We start from the raw sequence: 25270 nt of genomic DNA, 5'->3' as shown, positions 1-25270 counted from the left end.
CCTGAATACACACATCCTCCAAGCATTCACACAGCAGTGTAAATGAGAGGCTGGACAGCTTAGGGTACTTGCACACCAAAGAAACTGTAGTAAGGTATTGAAGGGGACATTGAGAAGATCCCTCTTAATCTTCCCTCCACACTATAAATACATGCCTGCACATCCCTTCTTGTCACTCAAATATCAGTCTGACCATGCCCACTTGAAATTCTTTTTTACACTTTTGTGATAAATGCAGAAGGGTAAGGAGGCTCATTGCAGAAGAAAAATACCATATGTGTTGCACATACTATTCTTATGAAACATGGCCAGGGGCCTCTCGTATGTACGTTCAAGAGATGCAGTCTGTGTTTCCCATTGTTAGCCCATGTAGGGTTTACACCCTGCAAAAGAGGGAGCTGAAGAACTCTTCACAGCTATCTGATACCTTCAATTCCCACTCAGTTTAATTCAGAACATCAGGTTGGTTTTTTGTTGCCCTAACAAACCTTGATTATATTTTAATGAGAAAACTCTTTCCCAGCATGTACCCTTAATTTTGCTTTTCAGCAGGTGGCTCATGGTTTAGCTCAAAAGTCACCATGTAAATCCTGACAGTAGATTATACTAGTTAATAATATAACACTCAGACCCTGGGACTTAATGATTAATTTTCCTTTTATTATTAATAAATTCTGCCCAGAGAAAGCCTGGGTGAGGAAAAGAACTTGGTCAGAGTTCTTTCTGGATTCTGAGTTCCTCTGACCCATTATCTTTTAATTATGTCTCAGTTTTGTGCTTTCATAGGGTAGTAATTTTAATGATTTTAATGAGCTTTAACACAAGTGAGTGAGATATGTAATTTCTCAATTTCAGTATACCCTATGAGATATTTGGCTTCCTGACTCAGGGGAGCTGAAACTTCTCAGCACCTGACAGAATTAAATCCCAGCTTCTACGAAACACTGCTGTGAAGAGTAGCCAAGTCCCATAAACCCTTTAAAGTTAAGTCTGTTTCATTTCACATGTGGAATTGGATGAGCAAAGGTTACCAGTGTTTCAACAGCTGGGACTAACACCATGTGTGAACAGCTGGTTTTGAAACAGAGTAGCCCACACAATGAGTGCAAGAAAGATTACACTGAGCTTCTATATTGATTTTTGAGGTGGTTAGAATAGGAAACTGAATTCAGAAATGACATGAGGTTTAAGTTTGTTTCTCTCCAAAACAGTTTGGTAGAAATCCTAAGTATCATCTGCAAACTAAACTTGCAGTAACAGCTGTTTTATAGGACCTTTTTAGCAAAGACTAACATTCAAGTGACAGGAGAGCCAGTAGTTTTAATTTATGTCTCTGCAATTATCACATCTTCCTTATTTGTGTAGCTGAGGGAACAGAGGAGCTTCACAACATGGTGGGAAGGGTCCACAGAAGAAGAAGAGCCAAAACCACATACATAATTTCCTTATTTTCTTCTTCCAGAGGTTCACTTTTCTCCTGAGTACATACAGAAGGGTGTGCCATCAGCTGAAAAGATTCAACCAGCATTAGGCTTTTTCCCTGAGATTAGTTTTATATTAATGCCACTCTACTGACTCCATCAGAATTGCTTCTGCTGTATGAGACAGGAAAACAGGAATCTTTCTCCTCCCATTACACATGCTGGGAGTATACACAAAGGAATAAGTCTGATGTTCTAATGAGTATTAATTCTACAAGAATCCAGAAGTTATATAGGAAATATATCATACAGAAATTTAGAAACATTGGCACAGTCTGGTGAAAAGGAAAAGCATTTTACTTAATATGCAATTTGACAGCACTAAAATACAAATACGTTGTGAGACAATCTCCCACAAAATAGCTGTAATAGAAGAAGAATAAAAATTATTTGTATGCTTGCAGACTTACAGGATCTCAGAGATTCTTTTCGGGGTGTACTCACTGACCAGTAAAACATCCTGTGTTGTGTCTTAGTACTGAAATAGAAATTGTGAATTATGTGTTCTTATGTTGCAGTGGGGATACTGCAACATACATATACCAAACCAGGAGTCCCGTGGAAAGGAAATATATATGGACAGACAGATTCTTGATAGCTGTTTCAGAGAGATGTTTATTTCTCCAGCTGCATGGCCGGAGCTCTGCTGAGGAACTGTTCCAGTCACGGGACCAAGGGTCCTTCTGCCCGCGCAGGGAACACAAACCAACCAATGGGAACGAGGCTGAGCAGGGGCAGGGAAACCCCGTGCCTGTGCCCTCAGGGCCCCTCTCCCAGGGCTCCATGGCAGGGGAGGGACCCCAACACCTCACCCGTTTTATTTTAATAAAAGGAGAATGAAAACAACTGGATAAACATAACAAGAACAGTTTCAAAACAAAACAAGCCACCCTCCTGAGTCTTTAAATGTCCAATCAGATTCTGTGGAACATCTTAGGGCTGACAGAAGGGAGACAGAACTCTGAGCATGCTTTGTGGGGAAACTGAGGCAGGAGAGGGTTTAACTTCTTCCCTCCCCCTTTTCATCCCCCACTCGGCATTGGAAAGGGATTTTTGGGGAAACAATTGGCAAAAGCATGGTTTTGTGAGGGAAACCATGGATGAAAAAATGCATTGGGAATACACTGGGGGTAATAGGACATAGGGTAAAAGGGAAAGGTGGGATTAGGAAAGGGAGACTGTAGGGGGGGCTTACAATGGAGATATTGTCTAACATGACTACGATTTTTTGCATATATACTGCCTTTTACAGGAACACCATCAGGCCCTTTTCTACCTTGTATAATTTTGAATTCCACCACCTCTCCATCTCCCAAGTTTGGGATGCATTTTTCAGGGTTATTCTTTTTAATAGCAGTTTTATGCACGAATATGTCTTGCTGGTTGTCACACCTTGTTATAAAACCATAATTTTGCTTAACATTATACCATTTTACTACCCCTAAGATCTTAGCTACTATGATCTTTTCCTTTTTCCGAGTGGCTGCTGTTTTCTGTCTCGCTGCATCTTTGCTCTCTCCTTCAGTCGCTCCCGTATTGGAATTGTCGGGGCTGCTGGTGCCTGCGTGCTCTTCCCGGGGTCGCGTTCAGGGCTGTGCGGGCCGGGCCGGGCCGCGCCGCTCAGTTCTCCGTGCGTCGCCTCCTCTGGTCGCAGCTTCGCTGCCGATGCCGGGCGCTGCACCCACGTCTCGGCCGGGCCCCTGAGCGACGACCCCCCCGCGCTCCGCTCCAGCGCGCGTTTCGGCTGGGCGCGGCTCCGCTCCACCGCCATCGCCAACCGCCGCCGCCCGCGCGCCGCCCCTCTCGGTTGGGCGTTCACGGGGCTCGCTCCACCACGCGCTGCGCGGGGCCGGGCGGGCACCGCCGGGTCCCGCCGCGCCTCGCTCCGCCACCGACACTGCGGCTCGCGTGGCTCTGCCCGCACGCGGGAACTGCCTCGCTGCTGCTCGCAGAGCGCTCGGTGCACGTGGCCTGGGCCGCACGGTCCCTGCGCCAGGCTTCCCTTCGCCAAGACACAGCTGACATTGCTCAACAGTCTCGGTAACTAAATAATATTCACGAAAATATTCTTCCATCGGCATATATTTCGACTCCAATATTAACTGTGTCCAGACGGTTTTCCAAAAGCCCTTCGTAAGAATTAAATCCCAAGAAACATAGAAAAAGTTCTTAAACAACCACGCCAGGAAGTGTTTCAGTTCTTTTTGAGCTTGAATCAAGCTAAAATTTACAAATCGTTGTTCAAGAATCTTTTAAGATAAATGTCCATATGCGGCTCTGAGAGCCAAGAGTCTTCCCATGGTTCCTCCATAGTTTAGATATGGAATAGCAAAGCAAAACCAAGAAGAGGAATCCAAAGTTTCCAGGGTTTACTCACACAAATCAGTCGCTTAGGGATCGGGGATCGTTCTGCTCACAATTCTCCACCATTATGTTGCAGTGGGGATCCTGCAACATGCATATACCAAACCAGGAGTCCCGTGGAAAGGAAATATATATGGACAGACAGATTCTTGATAGCTGTTTCAGAGAGATGTTTATTTCTCCAGCCGCATGGCCGGAGCTCTGCTGAGGAACTGTTCCAGTCACGGGACCAAGGGTCCTTCTGCCCGCGCAGGGAACACAAACCAACCAATGGGAACGAGGCTGAGCAGGTGCAGGGAATCCCCGTGCCTGTGCCCTCAGGGCCCCTCTCCCAGGGCTACACGGCGGGGGAGGAGACCCCAACATTCTTAAACCGCAGTTCTTAAACCCTTGAACACAGAATGAAGTTTAACCTCAACAGAACACATACTGGAATGAAGGCCAACAAACATCTGAACCTGGCAAGCCAGTTTACCTTCATATACTCTCATGTCAGCATGAATATGTACTAGCAAGTTGACTTGTGGAAGTAACTTTCTGCACTCTTGCTCTGAATACATACCTTTATCTTTTATAATTGCACTGAAATACAATTTTATTCTAAGTTGAAGATGCTTTGCTGGGAATTTTTTGTTTCTGGGAACAGCAGAGAGAGAGGGGAGAGAGAGGGTGGAGTTGCAAACCTTACACGTGTACCACAGAGTGAAGTGCATGTTTGACAGCTAGTCAAGTCCTGACTGGTGTGCTTTCCATCTGCAGTGCTAGTATTTGTAGGTTGCTGTATTTTGAAGTGCCTACACTGCTCTCAGAATGATCTGCTGAAAGACAACACTGTAGTATACACAGTCCTGCTCATGCCTAAAGTATCCACAACAAATTAATGAGAACCTGGTGCTGATTGTGTTCAGGCTGTCCTGAGGCAACCACTTACTGGGCTTAAGGGTTTACTTTTAAAATACATATTACTGTCTGAGACAACAGGCTTGGACCCATGTTTAATTAATGGTGAGACATATTCTAAGTGTTTTAATGTCTCCAGCTCAGCATCTAAGGTCTGCTTCACAGAACATTTAAAAAGATGTTGAGAATGAGTAAAGATCCTCCTTCATGCAAATTCTGCTTAGTAGGAGGGCGTGATTAAAGGGTGGCAGAAAAACACATTTTTACTTTCTGTGTTCTAGGTTTGTCTTACTTCTACTTTTCATAGAATCACAGAATCATTTAGGTTGGGAAAGACCCTTAAGTTTATCAAATCCAAAAACTAACCTAGCACTACCAAGTCTATAACTAAACCATGTCTCTAAGTGCCGTGTCCTCCAACCCCCTGATGTTTGAGGAGCCTTGTATTTGCTTTACCTAGTAGTCATTTATCTACAGCCAAAATAGCTTGCTGTGCCTGGTGAGAATGGACAGAGCATAACAAGGTGCTGAGCAATTGTTGCACCCGTCACTGTGGGAGCCCCACAGTGTCACCACCACAGCTTTGGACATGCATGGCTTCTCAGGAATTCCCTGGTGTCTGACCACATAAGCATTTGCTAATACCACAGTGGCAGAGATGCTTTGTGACTGACCAGCCAGCCTTGCTTGCCCTACAACTACATACCAAAGTCCCATTTAATTAAACCCTAACCCATCCACTTTGAAGAGTGAGTGTGGCATACGAGATCTCACAGGGTTGCTAAGGAGGTACAGTGCTCTAACAGGGCAACTCGTTATGAACTGGGTCCCCAGGCAGCCTGACAAAACAGACCCCAGCAACCCCTGACAGTCTGCTTAGAATTAATATCTGTCTTGGTCACAAGGGCCCTGACCGAATGGCTCAAGAAACACAGCATGCTCTGTATCTCTCCACACTGTACTAGCATAATATCTTCAATAATGCATTTTAATGTACTATGTGGGCAGGAATACTTTTAGACAAGGTTTTACAGATAGCATATTTTATTCTAGAATGTTCTGGTTCTGTTGGGCTTTTTCTTTAATGAATTTTAATTTTTTCATTCAATGGTTGCGATTTTGCCACTTTATTTTTACCAAATAGTTGTTAGTTTTTGTACTGGAACACTTGGTACAGTTTATGATGGGAGGATGATATCTGTAACAGACCAACCTAAGCCTTTTCAAGACAGCTGTGGCAAGCAGCCTTCTGATTCTCCCCAGCACCTCCAACTGCCCGTTCACCTTCTTCCTTAGGTGCCCACTGTAGTACAGAACCAGTTACTGCCTGTGTCCCACTGAGTTGGCACTTTCCAGTCAGCAGGCCTCTTTGGGTACCCATCTGGAAAGAAAGTTTTCAGATATTTCTCTTAAAAACAACTGCTTTGATGACACTACCTTACAAGTCCCTTGCAAGTACCAGTTGGGCCTGTTGGAGTGGGTCCAGAGGAAGACCACAAAAATGACCAGAGTAATGGAGCACGTCCACTGTGAAGACAGGCTGAGACAGGCAGGGTTGTTCAGCCTGGAGAAGAAAAGGCTCCAGGGAAACCTTATTGTGGCCTTTTGACACTTAAAAGACTTAAAACAATGATGGAGACAACCTTTTTGGTAGGACCTGTTGTGATAGGACAAGGGGTACAGTTTTTATACTCAGAGGGGGTAGATTTAGACTAGATATGAGGAAGAAATGTTTTATAAGGGTGATGAAACACTGGCACAGTTGGTGCCACCAGAGAGGTGGGGACATTCAAAGTCAGGTTGGATGGGCCTCTGAGCAACCTGATCTAGTTGAAACTGTCCCTGCTCATTGCAAGGGGTTGGACTAGATGCCTTTTAAAGTCCCTTCCAACCTAAACTATTCTATGATTCTAAGTAGTCTGTCACTCAAGAATACTCAGTGGATTTGTTTGAAAGAAAGCAAAGACTAATCTTCTATCATTACAGGTTAGTTCACACCTTTGGGTAATAAAAGCTGAGTGAGCAGGAAAAAGGATCAATAAAATTCTGACTCATTTTGCTCTCTTATTTCTCAGCACCGTACACTTTCTCCTGTCAGGTGCCTAACACTTATTTCTCTCCTGGGAACTGAAGCCTGTTGATCTCATCCTATGTAGCACTGGCCTGGAAAGTGCTGATATGCTCATTATGGCCAGTATCAGAAAGAAAGTTCTGTGGACACTCAACAGGAAATAGTTCAGATTTCTGAGTGTAAGACTTGGCATGAAAGAATTAACCTTTGCTTTGTCTTTGAGTATTTAGGTTTTGCTCTCTTCTTCTCTTTGTATATCTGCCTCTATGATTTTGAAGAGGGCTGTTAAAGGCATTGTTATTTGCAGCCAAGGTATTTTGCGATTATATTAGCATGTTCCTCTTCTTTATCAACCTAAATCCTGCATGAAAGGGGCTTTTAAACTGACATTTCTTGCATTGCGTTCAGAAGGAATCAAGGTGGGCTTGCCCTTATCTTGAGTTGCACTTCAGACTCCATCAGGTGCTATCCTTGACAGCAAACGTCAGGATGGGTTGCAGATGGAGAAAGAGACAGAGACAGAGAGGCATCCAAGCAGGCCCAAGGCCACTCTCAGGATTCAAGACTAACATAGCACATGCGTATCAGAATAGCTGGACAGGTACCAATGTAATGTGTTCCCACTGAGTTAATTCAAATATTGTTTACTATGTGATAGACTAGCTCCATTTTTCACACAGTCTTCATAGCAGTCCAAGAGTGTATGAATAAATTGTGGAAAGCATCCTGTGTATGGTGTACCTGACTGGAAAGGGGTTGAAACCGGACACTTAGCAGGCTGTGTCTTATCTCAGTGTTTAGGTGCAAGTAACCTTAGAACATGCATGAAACCATTTGTGACACTGACAGTCACAAAGACACGTCATTCAAGATGAAGAACTCCTGCAAGCCCTACAAGAAGATAATTGGTATCAATTCCAGTTTTTCATCCAGCCTGAGCGTGAACAAGCTTCTCCTCCTCCCCTTCCCTCCCTAGACTAACTAGAAAAGTATCTTTTTTTTTTTCTATCTGCCATCCCTGAAACATTTAAGGTATCTCAGAAGACTAATGTTACCACAATGTTTAATATGCAGATATCTTTGATGTGCATGCAGTGCTTGTGCAAATGATGAGAAAATACAGAAAGTAATCAGAAAACACCATTTATACACCTGGCAGCCAATGGAAAGGGACACTGGGAGTGCCTGTGAACATCTGGGGGGATATTGAGGAAGACAAAGCTTTCTTTCAGCTACAGCGAAGGGAAAAGATTAGGTGGGTGTGGACAGGAGAAGGAAGGTATGATTGTTTTCTCTATGTGACAGGAGGAGTTAGGGAAATTGTTTATTTCTTTGTACCAGAACAGGAAATGTCTTTGCTTATGAATGTATCTGTGGCACTGGAAAAGGAAAAGAAATGGATTTATTTAATTTTTTTTTTTCTGCTTAGACATAGGAATAGGGGGGATTAATTTTTCTGTCTTTTCTGTGGAAGGGGATGAACAGAGATCTGTCTATACATCTAACAGCTGTTTCAAAAAGAAAAACCTGCGAGGTCTGTATGGACTTCAAAAAGGGCTGAGCATAGGTAGGACAGTTCATTTCAACGCTTTTCCAAGCGGGGCAAATGTTTAGTCTTTTATTTTTGGCAGTAATGACGTTCGAACTGACAAACCAGGAATTCAAAGCATTGTACTCCACAAAGCACGTCGTGCAGTTTGGGAAACAAGGCAAATAACGCCCCTCGCACTCTCATTCTAGGCTGAGGCACTTACGCCTCCAGGGCAATCCCAAAAGCTCCTTTTCCCTAATTGCCTTTTTTTTTTTTTAAGTTTTCACTTCAACACTACGCGTTTCAAGTTATTTATCCTTCGTCCCACGGGGCCAGCTTTGTCCTTCCGGGCTAACAGAGCGGTCCCCGCCGCCCGACGAGCTGGCAGTCCCCCGGCTCCTCTGCCCCTACACACGATTCCCACACACGCCGGTTTCCCGGCGGGCATCGCCCCCTCCCCCTCGTGCACACGGGCGCTGCCAGGGCGGGGGCTGCCCGGGCGGCCGGAGCCTCTCCCCGTCCCTGTCGCTGTGCCCGAGCCTGTCCCGCCCTGCCCGGGGCCAACATGGCTGCGCGGCCGCGGTGCCCAACGGCCGGGCGCGTCCTGGCTCCGCGCGGCGGGGCCGTTGTGCGGGCGGGGCGCGCGGGCGGCGGGGCCGTTGTGCGGGCGGGCGGGCGGAAGGGTGGACGTGCGGCGCCAGGGGGAGCCGCGGGCCGCGCCGCCTCCGCGACGGCGGAGCGGTAGGGAGCAGGAGGGAGCGGCGGGGAGGGACGGAAGGAGGGCACGCGGCCGACGGGGCGGGGACTGCCGATCCTGTCCGCTGTTTGTCCCCGCTCCGCCGCGCGAGGAGGAGGGTCCTGTCCGGCCGCCTGCTGCTGCCCCCTCCTCCGTGCGAGGGGACCGGGGCGACCGGGGCGGGGGCGGGGGAGGTGATGAGCTTGGGCCGGGGGCTGCGGCGGCGGCGCGGCGGCTGCTGCTGCTGCTGCTGCTGCGGTTGCGGCGGGAGGCGACGGCGGGCCGTTGGAGGGTCTGTCCGGCCGGCCCGGGGCCAGGGGGATGCAGCGCAGGACGTGTCTGGGTCTGGGTGTAGCTGATCGGAGAAGAGAGGCAGACGCCGCCCGGAGAGGCCGAGGAGCAACGGAGGAGAGCCACCCTGACATGCCTTTTCCTCTCCCTCCTCTCCAGCGGCCATGTTAACCAGAAAACCCTCAGCTAGCGTCGCCGCTGGTGCTGCCTACCCAGCCGGTAAGGGGAGCGAGCGAGGGCCGCCGCGATCGCCACCGCTGGGCCGGGCTGCGGAGGCCCGGCGGAGGGGGACCGGAGGCGGGAGGGGCTCGGGCGCCCCGCGGCTGCCGCCGCAGAGGTGCCGTGTGTGTCGAACAATGATCCGCCCTCCCCCCGCGGCAGCCGAGCCCAGGGGGCCGTCGGGGGCTGCGCGCTGGGCTCCGGCGAGCCGCTGTTGTGCGGGATGGCGAGCTCGCCTCGGGGGAGCGGAGCGGGGCGGGGTGAGGGGGGCCGAGAGAAATCACAGAAGGAAACGACCCAAGGAGAACTGGGGGTCGCCGCGAGTGCCGGAGCGGCTGCGTTTGACAAGGGACAGCGGTGCTCGCCGCCGCTTCCCGCGGCAGACTTGTGAACTCCTGGCGGGTCCCCGGCGGCGGCGGGATTTCGCCGTGCCAGACGGCTCGGGGGGAGGCGGGGGGCGCGGGCAGCCGTCCAGCCCCGAGGCGTGCGCGGAGCAGAGCCGGCTCGTTCTCCCGGTTAGGCGCCTGCCGGTGGCGGGTTAATCTCGGATGAAGGGTTTAGCCGGGCGAGCACGGCCCGCCCGCGCTATTAGCCGGATCGGTGCGTGTGTGCGCCGCGGCGGTGATTAGCTTTTAATGGCTTCTGCCCGAAGCAAGACGGGCGGCGGTGCCGGCCGAGCGCTGGGGCCGCTGCCGCCGCCGCCCCGACGGCCTCGCTGCCCACCGCGCTCACCCCTCTGCTCTCTGCAGGCAGGGCAGGGGACAGCGGCCGCCCGCTGCCGTCTTCCCCGGGCACCGGAGCCGGGGTCTCCCGGGCAGGAGCTGGGACCGGTCCGCCGTCGCCCCTCGCATTGCCGCCGCTCAGGGCCAGCAACGCTTCCCACACGGTGAGCCCGGGCACGGGGAGGGTGTGGACGGGGTGCGGGGAAGGGGCATCTGGCCCCGGGGTCTCGCCGCTCCGCTCGCCGGGTATCCCCAGTGGCGGGACCGAGCGCGCATGGGCCCCCCAAGGCGCATGGTGCAGGAGCAACGTGCATTTAATTCCTGCAGGCTCCGATGAAATGTGCATGCTTGTTGTGAGGCTGGGACCCTGTAACTGCACACATTGCTTTCTCCCTCTCCCGCCACCCCCCTTCAGTCTGGTTTTGTGTCTGATTTTTAGTGACAAATTCGATCTTTCACACTCGCATAGAGGAGATGTTCTGGTGAATGCTTTTTTTGAGATGAGGTTAGTCTCTGTGATTAAAGTGTTGTATGAACTGTGGTGAAAAATGAAGGCTACTCTCCCCTTTACACGTCTGATTAGCTCAGGCTGATCGCAGTCTTCCCTAGAAACAGCTATCGCTCTGCTCAGGGACAATGATTGGATGAATCTACCTTTATTGCTGCAGTAGTGTACCTATAAAGAAATAACCGCTGATGGCATGAAAAGGATGGTATTTTCCGGTTCTGTGATATCTCACGTTATCTCACACTCCTAGTTAATCTACTAGGAATGAAACTTCCCGAGTATGCCACTATATATGGATAAGAGAAGGTATCTCTGTCCTGAAGGCATGACAGAGAAGAGCGAGGGGTCTATATACTGTCATGTTAACACTAAATACCTGAAATTTTTATTGCATACATTTCCTTTTAAATTCTGAAGGATTTCATACTGACCCTGAAAGGCATTGATGGCATACTTTTCATAGAATTAATGAGTTCTTCGTGGATGCTCACATACTATCTTTGTAAACATATGTCAGAGCTTTAAATGGTAATGTGATTATGGGCTAGTGGAAGGTGAAACTGTGCATTTAGATATTAGTGTTTCAGTGACTTTCCATGTAGCTTCAGGGGTAAAACATCTTATTCAAATCCATTTATAGAAAGAATTGGCTTAAATTAAAAAAAAATCAGTATATATAGGATATTCTCAAAAGGAATGAAGAGTATTCTGCAAATTCAAGGTGGAGCTGTGTACTTGAGATCAACTTCATTGTATATTTATGTAGCTAGTGTATATGTCTGAATTGTTTGTTAGTATAAAAGGCCAATTTTTTTCACATTTGTATACTGGTTAAGTGCTGCTTGATTTTAGAGTTGGGGCAACAGCTTAGGGTTTTTTTTTAATAAAATCATAAAAGAAAGAATGTAGTACAAACAGCCTGGACACTAATCATACAAGTGCATTTACAGTAGGGCCCACAAATAGCAGGGGCTTACATGTAACAGAGCCCAGACTTAATTTAGGATTTGTGAAAGTGTGGTGGTCCCCCTATTTATTTGTGACTACTTAGTAATTTTGGAAGTACAGAATTTTGGTATTTTTATACAAAGATCTTTGTATATGTGTATTATATATAGTGTCTGTGGATATATAGATATATATGTAAAGATACAGTCTTTATAAAAGCAAAGGGGTGTTGAAGTGTTACGTTTCTGTGTTTCAGGTATTTTTACAAGTATATGGTTGTGTATGTAAGCATATGTTTATATGTACCATATATGTATGTGTACTTACGGAAGCATGCAGGAATGATCAAGCATTATATAGCTATGCATCAAGTCCCTCTAGATTCTGACTGTTCCAAACTCTGCCTTTCCTTGTGATAAAGAGCCTACTCTACAGTTTTTATTTAGCCTTCGGTGCTATTACAGAAATACCTCATACTGCCTTGCTGGATTTTGTAGGTGGTTGTTTTGTGGTTGGCTAACATAACTTTTTGTGGTAAGGATCAGATACGACATCAGAATGCTAGATTTTAACCTGAAAACAAAAAAGTGGGGCAATATCTGTTCTGTGATCTTACTGTAAACTTAGGCCTACTGACCTCAGCTGACACTGACAGATTGAAACCATTGGTTTTGCATCCCACCACTTCCTCCAATCCTTGAAATGTGTCCTTTCAGTTTTTTTAATTATTTTCGTTCTTTGTGTTCATTTGCTTATCTTGTTTTCATCTGTGTTGTATCTATGTGACTTCTGTAATAGCTAAAAACAGAGTATTTGTGTTTCAAACTTTCAGAAGGTACGGTGTGCTTAAGTGGGTGAACTGCTGGTGTTTGGATATAAGCGTGTATAGTATGTATGCTAGTTGTGAGAGAAACTGAGATTGAAGTTACATTTAGTTTAAGCCAAAGGGTTTTTCTTTTAATCCAGACAGAGGAAAAATCAACTACCTGTCATATTCCTTGTTTGTGTGATCCAGCCTCTGCTGAAACTCTGGTCTCCTACTGTCAAGTGAAATTTCATTGTTTGGTAGATTATAAATAGCACGGGTAGAAGGGGGGAAGATGCTATTTTACACAAGCTTCATAAAACAGAACAGAGGTTTTGGTGGCAGTCTTTTCAAGCACAGCAGCCTTTGTTGCTAAGCAGGTGGGGTTGTGTGTTGTACCAGGGAAAGGTTTTGTTTATTTTTTTTTTTAAGTGCCTTCATCCTAGGCTTATTTGTGTCTGCTTCTATCCCTGGCTGTCTTTTTTGGCTCATGGTGGGAAACGTGAACCTGTTTCCAATCCCTTGTCTTCTTCATTTTCCTCTCCAAAGTCATTGCTTTCTCTTTTGAAGCCCTAAGTTCTTGCCTTGATGATTGGAACCTTTTTCCATTCACTCTCTCCTATTTCATTATGGTGTTCTTGCATCCAGTTGACATGCTGCAGTAGAGATTATCTTGCTTGCCTGCTGCTCTGCTTGTGTAAATCCCAACCTGTCTGTGAGTCCCTTTTCCAGACTTTTCTCTGTCTTCTGCTTAGCCCCATGTCTGTTCTTTCTTACTTAGCATGTATCCCTGCATTCCGCACTGTTCCTGTTTCTCTTGCAGTGTAGCACTATTAATGATTTTTATCCTCCTGTCTAGTACTGTAAAACAACCCATTTACAATGCATGATTCAGTGCCCTCCCTCCTTCAAGCCCTTTCTAAGATTTCTGTACAGCAAACCTATTTTCTCTTGCCACGAGGGTTGAATGTTTGTCCATGTACTTTTGCATCAGTCCTTCAGTCTTCATTTTGCTTTTTTTTAATTTAATTTTTTTTTAATTGACTTACATTATAATGGAACGAGATTCCTGGACTTCATTAATACAAAGATCTGGTATGTCACATGCTGCCAGTTTTTACTGTGGTCATCTGCTTCAAAGCAGGTAAAACCAAAGCAAATACCTTCCTATTATGGTGTGTTCATGTATTAAATTGCCATAGAAATGCTGTCACATTTGAGTGGAAATAACTATGCAGTCATGACCTGGATTTTATTATATCTAGTTTTCTTTGGGTGTTTCTTTGTCTATTTAAAATTTGCATCTAGGGGGAATATGAAGCTATCATAACTTTCAAGGGCTATGGGAGTGGGCTGTGAAACTTGGGTTCCAGCAGATGGTGACTGTGGTGCTGTGGGGACTGCAGTACTTCTGGGCACATGCCTCATATGTGTATAGTTCACCTTACCCAAGGGGTTCAGTTTAGGGTGCATTGACTGTCCTTTTGGGTTTCATCATATGTAATAAATCCAGGGTGTCTCAGAAGTATTCAAACTCATTGTGGCCCTAGCAGGATGAAAAAATTTAAGGATCAGTATCGCTCTTGAGGCATAGTTCAGTCTGTGAAAATATTTGCTATATAAAGTTAGAGTTAACTTTTCATAAAATGAGCTTATAGGGACCAGATACAACAACAGCAAAAATCCTTTCTACCACTCTTGTTGAGTCACAAGCTCAACAAAGGCTTAGTCTTTTTTGGTGTATAAAACCCATACTCACGATAAAACCATTAGGGATAATCCAGCATTATTATCACTGTACTAATTAGCAAGTATTTTTAGTTCTGAGCAGAGGAATGCTGCTGAATTAGTTTATCAAGGAAAAAGAAGGCCTTTTGTACATTTGCTTAGGCTTTTGTTTTGTAGTCAACAAAATAGGCAGTGAAGCATGCTACACCTGATACCATATGCCTCTCGTGTGTTAGACACTGTAGGGCTGAAACTGGCACGCCCAGAAATGCTGTAAAGGAAGGGGTATATAGTGTCACAATTATTCTTTAATTAAGTTACTACTTCAGAACACTGTTTCTCCCTTTGTCCTCATCTATGCAAAGTAATAGCAGATAATGACATCTTATTCCTGTGCAGTATTTCAGCAGGCCATCATGATTGGTCTATTATTAAGATTCATTTTACAAACCTTTTTAGATTCTGATTGACAGCAAAATCTTTTTTCTGTGGTTTTGCTCAAAATAAAATGATAATATATAGCTGAATCGTGTCTGTCTTGGATAGTTTTATAGGGTGCTAATAATCACATGAAGTGACTGTTACAAAGATGAAATATGATACAGTTACATAATATCTTGATGCATTTGGAAGATAAAGTTGAGAAGAGGTATATGCTCCTGTGGGGATCGATCCTATAAGTAGTCTTTTAGAACGGTCTTGAAACAGACCAATGCATTGGGTGAGTGTTAATGCAAAGGAATTGTAAATGGGTTTGCCCATTTATCTTGTTAGCAGGGTGGACTCATCTTTCTGCTACTTCTGTGGTGTTAGAGGTCTGTAGCCTAAGTATAGTAAGTTATTGTTCTACTTCTGTTCCTAAATCCGTTCGTGAAGGCAAAGCAAACCAAAAAAACCCCCAAATAATACCACCCTCAAATTTTAAAGTTTTGTTGCGTTTTTATTTGTTTTGATTATAGTTTAGGGTCTATTTTTGTTTTGTTTTGCTTGGTGTATCTACTTCAAAGATTAGGTGAATGTTTTTGGCATAGTCATCAACTTCCATAAACTGAATATACCAAAGTAAAAGTAAAATCTTAATGGTGATTTTGAAGTTATGAGAAACTACTGAGAGAGGAAAGAAACATCCTATTGCAACATTTGCTGTTATGTAATTGATGATGCCAGGACATTCAGAAAGATCAAGCTCACCTGTTATTTCAGTATATTTTACAGACTTAACAACAGTAAGTTTTTGATTATGTGTGCTACAAAAATATGTAAATCTTAGGAGGTGTGGATGGGTTTGAGCACAGACAATACAATATATAATAAGTAAGCTTCATAAGTGCATGCCGGTAATCAGTTGTGTAGGTTGTTGGTTCTGGAATTTACAGGTCCATCTGCAGAAGTAAAATGGAGACATGTTATAAACCTCTCAGGTTTATGGTTGCAGTTGAAAGGCTGATGGAGCTTCTGCGTACTAAGAACAGTTTGGTACTGGACTAAGAAGGCTGTAGTCTTTTGTAGCTTGCCAAGCCCATTAGTTGTGGTACAGGAACTTACAGTGTTGCTGGTGAAGCCTGTGGAGCTCGTGAGTAGTGCAAGCCTGAACTTGACAGCAATCTCAAGACACCCAGTAGCCAGAAGTAGATAGGCAGAGCAAAGGAATGGTGCGAATCCAACCCTTATCCAGGTTGGAAATAGAAGACGATGTGGTGGTACTTGTGCAGGCAGTACTCTGAGATGAGGAAAGTCTGTTCTTCGTATGGGCTTCATGGTTGTGTTGTGTCTGATCACTCTAAAACTCCTGTCAGACTTTTTTGAAAGAAGAGTGGGTCTCTTCTCCCACGCAGCTTTTGGAATAGAGCCTGTGATAATGTGGTGTTTTTCTTTCCACGAAGAAAACCATTGCTACTGTCTGCATCTGCATTTGCATTCCCAAGCAGCAGCTGACTGAAACCAGCAAAACCAGTCACTTTGTATTTGGGTTGAAGTTGGAACACTGCTGCTGATTTTATTCTGCTGCTTGAAACAAAAACAGCCAACCTGTCAGTAGCAAGAGAAACCATGAACCTGCCTGAAGATGCAGGAAGCAGAGCTAATGGTTTACGCTTTAGAATGTGTTTGCAAGCACACTTTTAGAAAAAAGAACTTTTTAGTCCCTGTTGAGAAGGAATAAATATATGGGTTTTTTTCCAAGCCCTGAAGAACTTCTCAGTACATATATTGAAGCAAGCAGTGCTTAAGAAGCATGAAAAATAGTTAACTGTGAAAACAGGCGACTTGAGGGGAAAAAAAAATTCAAGATGTGAGCTGTGGCAATGAATACTTGGGTTAAAAAATTCTTAAACATTATTTTCTTGGCGATACTCTTTTCTTGCTCATTGTCTATAGTAGTATTACCTGCTCCCAGTTTGTGTAGATATGTTCTGCTTTGTTGTTCAGTTAGTGTTGGAGAAGAAATTTTTGTACCTGGAATTTCCTAGCTTGAGTCTTTGGAATTGTATGTTTACTCTGCTGCTTCATTATGCCTTTCTTGCACAGTTCTGTGGTGTTGCATGTGCTGAACCTATGACACATCTTACTAACAAGGTCTGGTTCTTCTGAAATGGGTGATTTAGCAGCTCTTGGGGCCATTTGTTGTTTTTCTTTGCAGTAACTGCTGTTTATATAGAGGATCAGGGCAACCTTCAGGAAACTGCTACTGCAGCATGCCTCAAACTTGACCTGAAGGAATTGCCTGTAGGGATAAGATCATTAAGTCCTCTTAATGATTTAATTTCTGCTGCTTTTGAGACATCAAACTAGGAAGGGAGTTTTTGTTGCTTTCCAGTATATCTTCACTGTGCTTAAGTGTTACAAACATCTTTGCTCTGAATTGTGATTGTGTGGTAATGTTTTCTATGAGATTGATCAAATTTGATAGTGTGAGCCTAAATTTCTCTGCAAACAAACATACACAGTCAAACTGCAATGTTGAATGAACCAGTTATTCAACATGAGTCAAAATGGAATCACAAGAGCAGTGAACTTGGCAGAAGCAGTCCGCAAGAGCCCTTGTTCTTACATTATGTGAGTTTCAGAGCTGGAAATACCAAAATACTGTCCAGAGGTGAAGCTGGTGTCCAGCTGGCAAGTCTTTGGGAACAAGTTACTGAATTTACAAAAATATGCTTCTGCTGTATCAAACTGATGCCTTAACAGAAGCAAAAAGTATGCTCGAGTGTCCGTTGCATGTCTGGGTTTTCTCATTAGGAAGCACTTCTGCTGTTGCAGCACAGATTTCATTGCCTCATATCACAGCACACAACTGTCATTTTCTGATTTTATTTCAGCAGCCTAAAGTGAACAGGGAATGTGTTATCCTTAGCTGCCTAGAAAAAACACGGTTTAAATGAAAAGTGCTCTCAACCCTGGCCTGATCATCTGTCTGACAGTATCAGTGAACTTTTTGTTAGTAATTTGATATAAATATTAAGATCGGTGAATCAGCTGGAGAGACAGCAGGGGAATTCTTCTCACATTTGTGTAAGACCAGGCAGAAGACAAACTAATTATCCTCTACTTCAGAGCAAATGAGGAATTCTAAGGACAGCTATTTTAGTGGCAGGTGTGCTTGTAAATTCCTTGTTTCTTCTTAAAAATAACGGGTTTGGCGCAGTAGTTGTTTTCACACCCCAATACTTGCTGTTCGTTTGCTTGAAAATGCTGAATGATGCTGTTTATTCCCAAGTAAGCACTGTCAAGAACAAATGTAATTTCTAAAGTCTATTAATGCTTTTTTTAAATATTCCTTTAAAATAAAGTTACTTGTATGTTCCTCAAGGGAAAGATTTGCTTTCTACTCAAGTCTGCATAAGGCCCCACATCTCATTTTGGTTAAAAGTTATTGTCAGTATGGTTTGGGAAAGTGCTGAAGGATATGCTTATTCTTCATTGATTGGAATGTTTTCCTAAATTGTGACTGTCTCAATTGCAAGCAGTAAGTTATATTCTTGAACTTCAGAAATGTGTGGGTTCTTTTCCTCTTTGTGCATGTCACAGCACATTCCTTATTGCTGAAAAATGTGTCTGGAACTTTTGATATACAGCAAATTTAGGAACAAGTTAAAATCTTGATTTCTGAAGAGCCTTAGCCATGTAAGTTCTAGCAGGCATTATATATTGATCTCCAGCATCTGTAAAACAGCTACTATTTTCTATAAAGTCTGATGTCCCTCAAGCATGCATCTTGATGTTACAGGACTGCTGTCTTGAAGATTCCTTGGAGAAATTGTTAGCTTCTCATGGTAGCAAGTTTGTGATTGCCTTGTTGCAGACATTTTGGAGAGTCATGAAAATAGCATTTGAGAAAGAAGAACCAGGAAATTTAATAGCATCCAGCAGTATCACAGTATATGTGCTGTATTGTTTAGATTATCCATAAACAATTGACTTCTAAGAAAACACTTCGTTTTGAGGTGATTTAGGCAGAAGGGAGGGTTGCAGAGTGAATGTTGAAGCATGGAGTTCATGTCTTTCTTGTTAACTGGGTATGTATTTATTTTCAATTTTAGGTTGGAGGCAGTAAACACACAATGAATGAGCACCTACATGTTGGTAGCCATGGACAAATCCAGGTTCAGCAGCTCTTTGAAGATAATAGTAACAAGAGAACGGTTCTGACAACGCAGCCAAATGGACTTACAACGCTAGGCAAATCTGGATTGCCAGTGGTTCAGGACAGACAGTCAGAGAGTGCCCACAGGCGACAAGGGAGCTCCAGCTCTTTGAAGTCTACAGATGGAACAACAGGGAAGGTGAAAGCCTCTGTTACCACACCAGAGCAGGCAATGAAGCAATACATGCAAAAATTAACAGCTTTTGAGCATCATGAGATTTTTAGCTACCCTGAAATATACTTCTTGGGTCCAAATGCAAAGAAGCGGCAAGGTGTGATTGGTGGTTCAAACAACTGTGGGTATGATGATGACCAGGGGTCTTACATACAAGTACCCCATGATCATATTGCATACAGGTATGAAGTCCTGAAAGTTATAGGGAAAGGAAGCTTTGGGCAGGTGGTGAAAGCCTACGATCACAAGATGCATCAGCATGTGGCACTAAAAATGGTGAGAAATGAAAAACGTTTCCACCGCCAAGCTGCGGAAGAAATTAAGATCCTGGAACATCTCCGGAAACAAGATAAGGATAACAACATGAATGTTATTCACATGTTGGAAAACTTCACATTCCGCAGCCATATTTGCATGACATTTGAGTTGCTGAGCATGAACCTTTATGAATTAATAAAGAAAAACAAATTTCAGGGCTTTAGCCTACCTTTGGTTCGGAAGTTTGCCCACTCAATTTTACAGTGCTTGGATGCTTTGCACAAAAACAGAATCATTCACTGTGACCTTAAACCTGAGAACATTCTGTTGAAGCAACAGGGTAGAAGTGGTATTAAAGTGATTGATTTTGGCTCAAGTTGTTACGAGCATCAGCGTGTCTACACTTACATTCAGTCACGGTTTTATCGTGCACCTGAAGTCATCCTTGGTGCTCGTTATGGGATGCCCATAGATATGTGGAGCTTGGGCTGTATCCTAGCAGAGCTTCTGACTGGTTATCCACTTTTACCTGGAGAAGATGAAGGAGACCAGCTGGCTTGTATGATTGAACTATTGGGCATGCCTTCTCCAAAACTCTTAGATGCATCCAAGCGAGCGAAAAACTTTGTGAGCTCTAAGGGTTATCCCCGCTATTGCAGCATCACAACCTTGTCTGATGGCTCTGTAATACTTAATGGTGGACGCTCTCGGAGGGGAAAGCTCCGCGGCCCGCCAGAGAGCAGAGAATGGGGTAACGCATTAAAGGGATGTGATGATCCCCTCTTCCTTGACTTCTTAAAACAGTGTTTAGAATGGGATCCTGCTGTCCGTATGACACCCAGCCAGGCTTTGCGGCATCCCTGGCTAAGGAGACGTTTGCCAAAACCTCCAACTGGGGAAAAGGCCTCGGCAAAGAGAATTGCAGATAGTACTGGTGCTATAACTTCAATTTCCAAGTTACCTCCGACTTCAAGCTCAGCTTCAAAACTGAGGACTAATTTGGCACAGATGACGGATGCCAATGGGAATATTCAGCAAAGAACAGTGTTGCCAAAACTCGTTAGCTGAGTTTGAAAAACCCAATGCTGTTAATATGAGAGATACAGTGTGGCTGAGCCTTATTTGTATGAAAAATTAGCTCAGATATGCATTTTTATTTGCTCAATAAATCTGTTCATTTGTATCTTTCAGCACTCATTTTAAATGTAAGAAATGTTGATTTTGTTTTTATAAAAACATGGGGACAATGCTTTAAGTTTTTATACTTATTTTTTAAAATGTTTGTCTTCTACAGTACAATTAGCCTTACTGTAACTAGTGTGACACAGTAATAAACATCAGTGGCAGGCCACTGGTTACAACATGACTGTCATGCATTGCAGTGTGGTATCAAAGGTATTAACCTTCCTCTTCCATGGTTCATATTAGTTTTAACCTGGGGTAAATTTGAAAGACTACCTTTTGGATTTCATGGGTTTGGTCTTGATTCTGTGAACACTCGCATCTATGACTGACTGGACTCCAGGGAGAATACTCAAAGAATACAGTTAAGCACTTGTAAACTTGTAGTTTAAAGTGGAGCCATAGCATGTTCTATTGTCATTTTTTATGTGGTAGCCCAGAGAAAGTCATGGTATCACTAATGATACCGTCACCTCCTATGGAACGCTTTCTCTATTTAAAAGTAGTGGGCTTTGATTAAAGTGATCATTCAAATATAATGCAAAAAATAAGAACACCAGGGCTAAAATGACTCTCTTACCTTGCATGCCATGTGGTAGAGTGAGAGGAACGGGTAGTCTTGGAAAGCGTGAAAATGGCAGTATGTCTGTTTCTCTGAATTTGAAAGTGGCTGATTAGTTGGTAAAGCAAAATGTTCTGAACTTCGTTTCAGGTCTGTAACATTGAGCATTCACACAGGTTCTCTTTTTTCATTTTTTTTTTCCTATCTCTTCTCTTCTGTTTTTTCTAATGTGCAGCTTGATCTCCCAAAATGACATAGGCAGAAGTGCTCATTCTGTCAGTTTTATACTGTAACTTCCAGACTGTTAAACTACATGGATTTCAAGGTTGCTTTTATTTCTTCTGACAATGTTTGAGCGACTGTGACTTCTGTGGTACATTTACATTTCAGATCAACTCTGCACATAGGGGCAAACATGATGTTACTTCATTGTTTCCTGTAGAGGAGTACTTCGCCTTAGACAGCTTAACTGTAGAAGGAAAGATCCTCAGTGGAAAGCTTTTCGGTTGGAAGACACCATCCTAGATAGTTTCTAAAAAGGGAGAATTATCAAAGGAAAGCTAAGCACTTGGAATTTGATTTAATCTTTGGCATTTGTAGATGAAAATTGACTTTGAAAGAACAGTTAGAGATATGTGTAGATTTGTTCGTGTGTGTGTGCTAATGCTTGGTTTTTCTTTTTTACTTTTAACTGCATTCATGGAAGAAAGATGGTCTTTACTGAAGAATAGTATCTAGACCTGTGAGAGAGGTATTCACATGTTGTAGCGTGTTTTCAACAGGAACAGTTTGAAATCTGAGATCAGTATTTTAATACATACAACAGCTGTGGTCTACATTGGATGCATAAAACATACGAAAAGGGAATTTTAAACAAAGTAGAACAATCTAGATGGGTTTATAGATGTTAGGACAAGACTTACTAGAATGGATTGCATTAAACCTCAGTAACTTTACTTACAAACAACATTTATATGCACAGATTTTACTGAGTTACTTGTACAAATTATGAAAATTACTTAAAGCATGGTCCCCTGAGAGGCCAAGAAAGTTTCCGGTTAAGTTCTCCTTCATATCCGTTAATTTACCACTTACAGCTTAATTTTTGTTTGTTGGTTTGTTTTATTTTTAATTTAATGTAAGACTGGGGGAGGGATATTAAGTGAAAAGTGACAGAATTCTCAGGAAACATACCGCTGAACTTCTTGCCAAAAAGTCAACATCTAAAGAAGCTCCAAAATAATTTCTGAGCAAAGGATGGTATTTGTTGATTGATAAATGTAAAAATTAGACTGTCAATCAAGAATTTTTCTTACTTTTTAAAATAAAAAGGTAATTTCCTGCCTCTAGTCAAATTAAATTATTTAGTGTTAACTGTTCACAACTTTATACAGTATGTGTAAGTGCAATATGTAAACATGTATGAAATCATGTTGAAAATGAAATATAATACTACTTCTAAGAAAAGTGGGGTTTAGAATATGAATATCCAGTAAATTATGGTCAGTAAATTCTAAGTCTGGAAAAGAGATATATTAATTTTAATGTAAAATTAACTAACTCTCATGACTGTGGGAATACAATACTATGTATTTTTCTATGGTAACAGGGAATCTTTACTTCTTCCACCACCTGCTTGGCTTTACTCCTTTTTACTCCTTTCTACCTTAACTCCCCCTGCAAAAGTCAGGAAATAGGGATGCTGATGTTAAGGGTGAAAGAAGAATCATCTCCCTTGGTATTTTTTAAAGCAGACATTGATACATGTTCCTGCCTCCCATGGCAACAAGGTGAAAACATTCATGATGTTCATGGGTCATTAATGGGCTACAACCACTGAATTTTCTTTTTCATGTAACCAGTTCTTAATGCCAATAATGCATTTATGATTCACCTTCTTCATAAATGCTACCGGAAACTTAAAGGCCAAAATATAGTGTGAAGAGCTATTTTTTTAACCCAGATACAGTGGAACTTCCTCTATACTAAAGGAGCAGCTACATCAAGGTTTTTAAGTGATGTAGCTGCATTTTATTGTAGCTTATATATACCTGTAAAAAAAAAAAAGGGGGGGTGGAAGGACATTGCCTCTTGCTTTGATGTGATTTTATTCTAAGGGCTCTGATAATTAGGCTGATAGAAGTTGGCTTGGAAACAGTGCTTCGTCTCACATGTTACCATTGTCTGGGGGTGTCTGAGCTATTTTCAGATTTAGTAACAGCACAGTGTTGTCTTTGGTTGCAGTCTCACTTGGCTCAGTTTCTTGCACCGCTGGTGTGTTCATTACCACTTAAGTGTTGGAACAAGAGAGTGATGCAAGATGTGTAGATTAAGAATAGAGGATGGATTGTGCCCTTGGTGTTAACAATGTGCCTTTTGTTACAAATGCATCTTGGCCTCTTTAACCCTTGCTTAGTAGGGATGAAATCTATTTTTAAGTGCTATACCTGTCTTAAAACATCCTGTAGATGATCGAGGCCTTAATAGAAACAATAAGGCAGTCACACTGCTAGGGTGGAGAGGACACTCTGTTCTTGTGGTACCGTCTCATTAAAGGGTTAAAGATGGCCCTTCCTCATTGGTTGTACTTTAACATCAAATTCATTTTTTTTTTAAATAATTTTTTGTTATAGTGACACTAGACAGAAATCAACTGTATTTGTAAAAATTTACCTCAAACTCTTTAGTTTTATAGTGTGATTTAATCCCAGGGCATTTGGTATGAACCAAAGTGCATTCCTTTTATATGTGCCTGGCTCTTATAAAGGTGGCCAGGGATTTTTACAATTTGGGTGCAAGGCACTTAAGCCACTTTTAACTTGGTGGGTGGTTTGGAGTTATAAATGACTTCATGGGAATGTTGAAAACACTTAAAAGACATAAGTAGCATCGGGCAATATTAAAATCTTTAGGAAAGGGTGTGCATTATTTAATGCTCTCCATTTCTTAATATTTTTTTTCCATCAGTAATATTTGTGATAAATACGAAAAGAACTCTTTTTACAGTCAGCAAAGATTAGAATATTGCCCAGTGTAATGCTATGGTAGCATTTAAATAAAATAACATTTTGAATTATTGTTTCTAGGGGCTTGTACATCTCTGCTACAAATTGTAATTACTCAGTTCAACTGCTACAATTGCGTCTAAGCAGTAGCTTGGGTTTTTATTGGGCAATGACTTAGACACGTGACTGTAATATGCTGCAACTGTGTGTACTGAAAACATGTGAAAAATGATTGAATGTGGACTGTGTATATATTTATGTATAATTTTCTGTGAGATGCTGCTGTTGCCACTTAACATTAAAGATGTTGTAGTGGGTTTTAATCCTAGTGGCCAGTTTTATGATACTGTATGTATTGTACAGCTGATGACAGGAGTTAAGACTGTTCTAGTGAATATTTGTTACATTTTATTGTTGTGGCCAGAGATCATTTCAGAATAAAATTTTATGTCCTACTTTAATTCTCTCTACTGTACTTTGGGTTTTTTTGGAGTCATAAAGAGAGCCCTTGGAATGCTGACATTTCTTAAATGCAGAAGGGCCTTCTCAGTCAGTGGCAGCAGTGCCTTTGTCCCCGAGCTTGCTTGCTGGTATCTATATAGCAATCATCTATTCGTGGAGGATGACTCGTCTACTGCTTTATGTGTCTTGACAGCCTTGAATATTGCCCAAAGGCTGCTTTTGCCCTGAGGTTTCTAAAGTTCTTCTGAGGACTTAGAAAGTAGTATGTTTTGTATTTTTATTTGCCCCATATTTGAGAGAAAAGATCTTTGGCAGGAATATTGTGGACATGGCTGTTGTAAGTTTTTTTAGTTGCTTTTGAAAGATTTAAAAAAATAAGAATAGATCTGATTTTATGAGACATACTTGATTGAGGCAGTTACAGTGTGTGTTCTTTTTCTTAAATCTGCTTTTAAAAGACCTAGATTTCTGCACTGATATTTGTGTCAGACTGAGTTTTCAGAGTCTGTCGGACTTCGTAAAGTCCCAGGATAATGAGAGCATACTAAACAAAGCTGGTAGGCTAGACTGAGCTAAGTTCTGTTCACAAATACATCCAGTGTAATTTTACCATTTAGCTCAGAACTGTCTTTTAAGTGATTGGCCACATTCTCTACTTGTTGATGTCCGTGTGCACCCAG

At 42.9% G+C, this 25270-nt stretch overlaps 1 protein-coding gene across 2 annotated transcripts; it reads left to right on the top strand.

Annotated features, from left to right (window-relative positions):
• Window positions 1–9188: 9188 nt before the first annotated feature.
• On the top strand, window positions 9189–24589 carry DYRK2 (dual specificity tyrosine phosphorylation regulated kinase 2). 2 transcript variants are annotated; one of them, XM_042017826.1, is made up of 3 exons: window positions 9191–9593; window positions 10343–10479; window positions 18843–24589. In XM_042017826.1, exons 1-3 carry the CDS (start codon window positions 9539–9541, stop codon window positions 20445–20447), a joined length of 1797 nt encoding a protein of 598 aa, XP_041873760.1. In that variant the 5' UTR covers window positions 9191–9538; the 3' UTR covers window positions 20448–24589. The 2 variants fall into 2 exon arrangements, with proteins under 2 accessions (XP_041873761.1, XP_041873760.1); XM_042017827.1 differs by lacking the exon at window positions 10343–10479 and having other exon boundaries at window positions 9189–9593.
• Window positions 24590–25270: the final 681 nt, after the last annotated feature.

Source organism: Corvus kubaryi, unplaced genomic scaffold, assembly GCF_017639235.1.
Source record: "Corvus kubaryi isolate FWS band 111438036 unplaced genomic scaffold, C.kubaryi_AGA036_p1.0 137, whole genome shotgun sequence".
Taxonomy (NCBI): Eukaryota; Metazoa; Chordata; class Aves; order Passeriformes; family Corvidae; genus Corvus; species Corvus kubaryi.
Note: the sequence above shows the minus strand (reverse complement) of the source record. Positions and strands in the feature narration are given on the sequence as shown.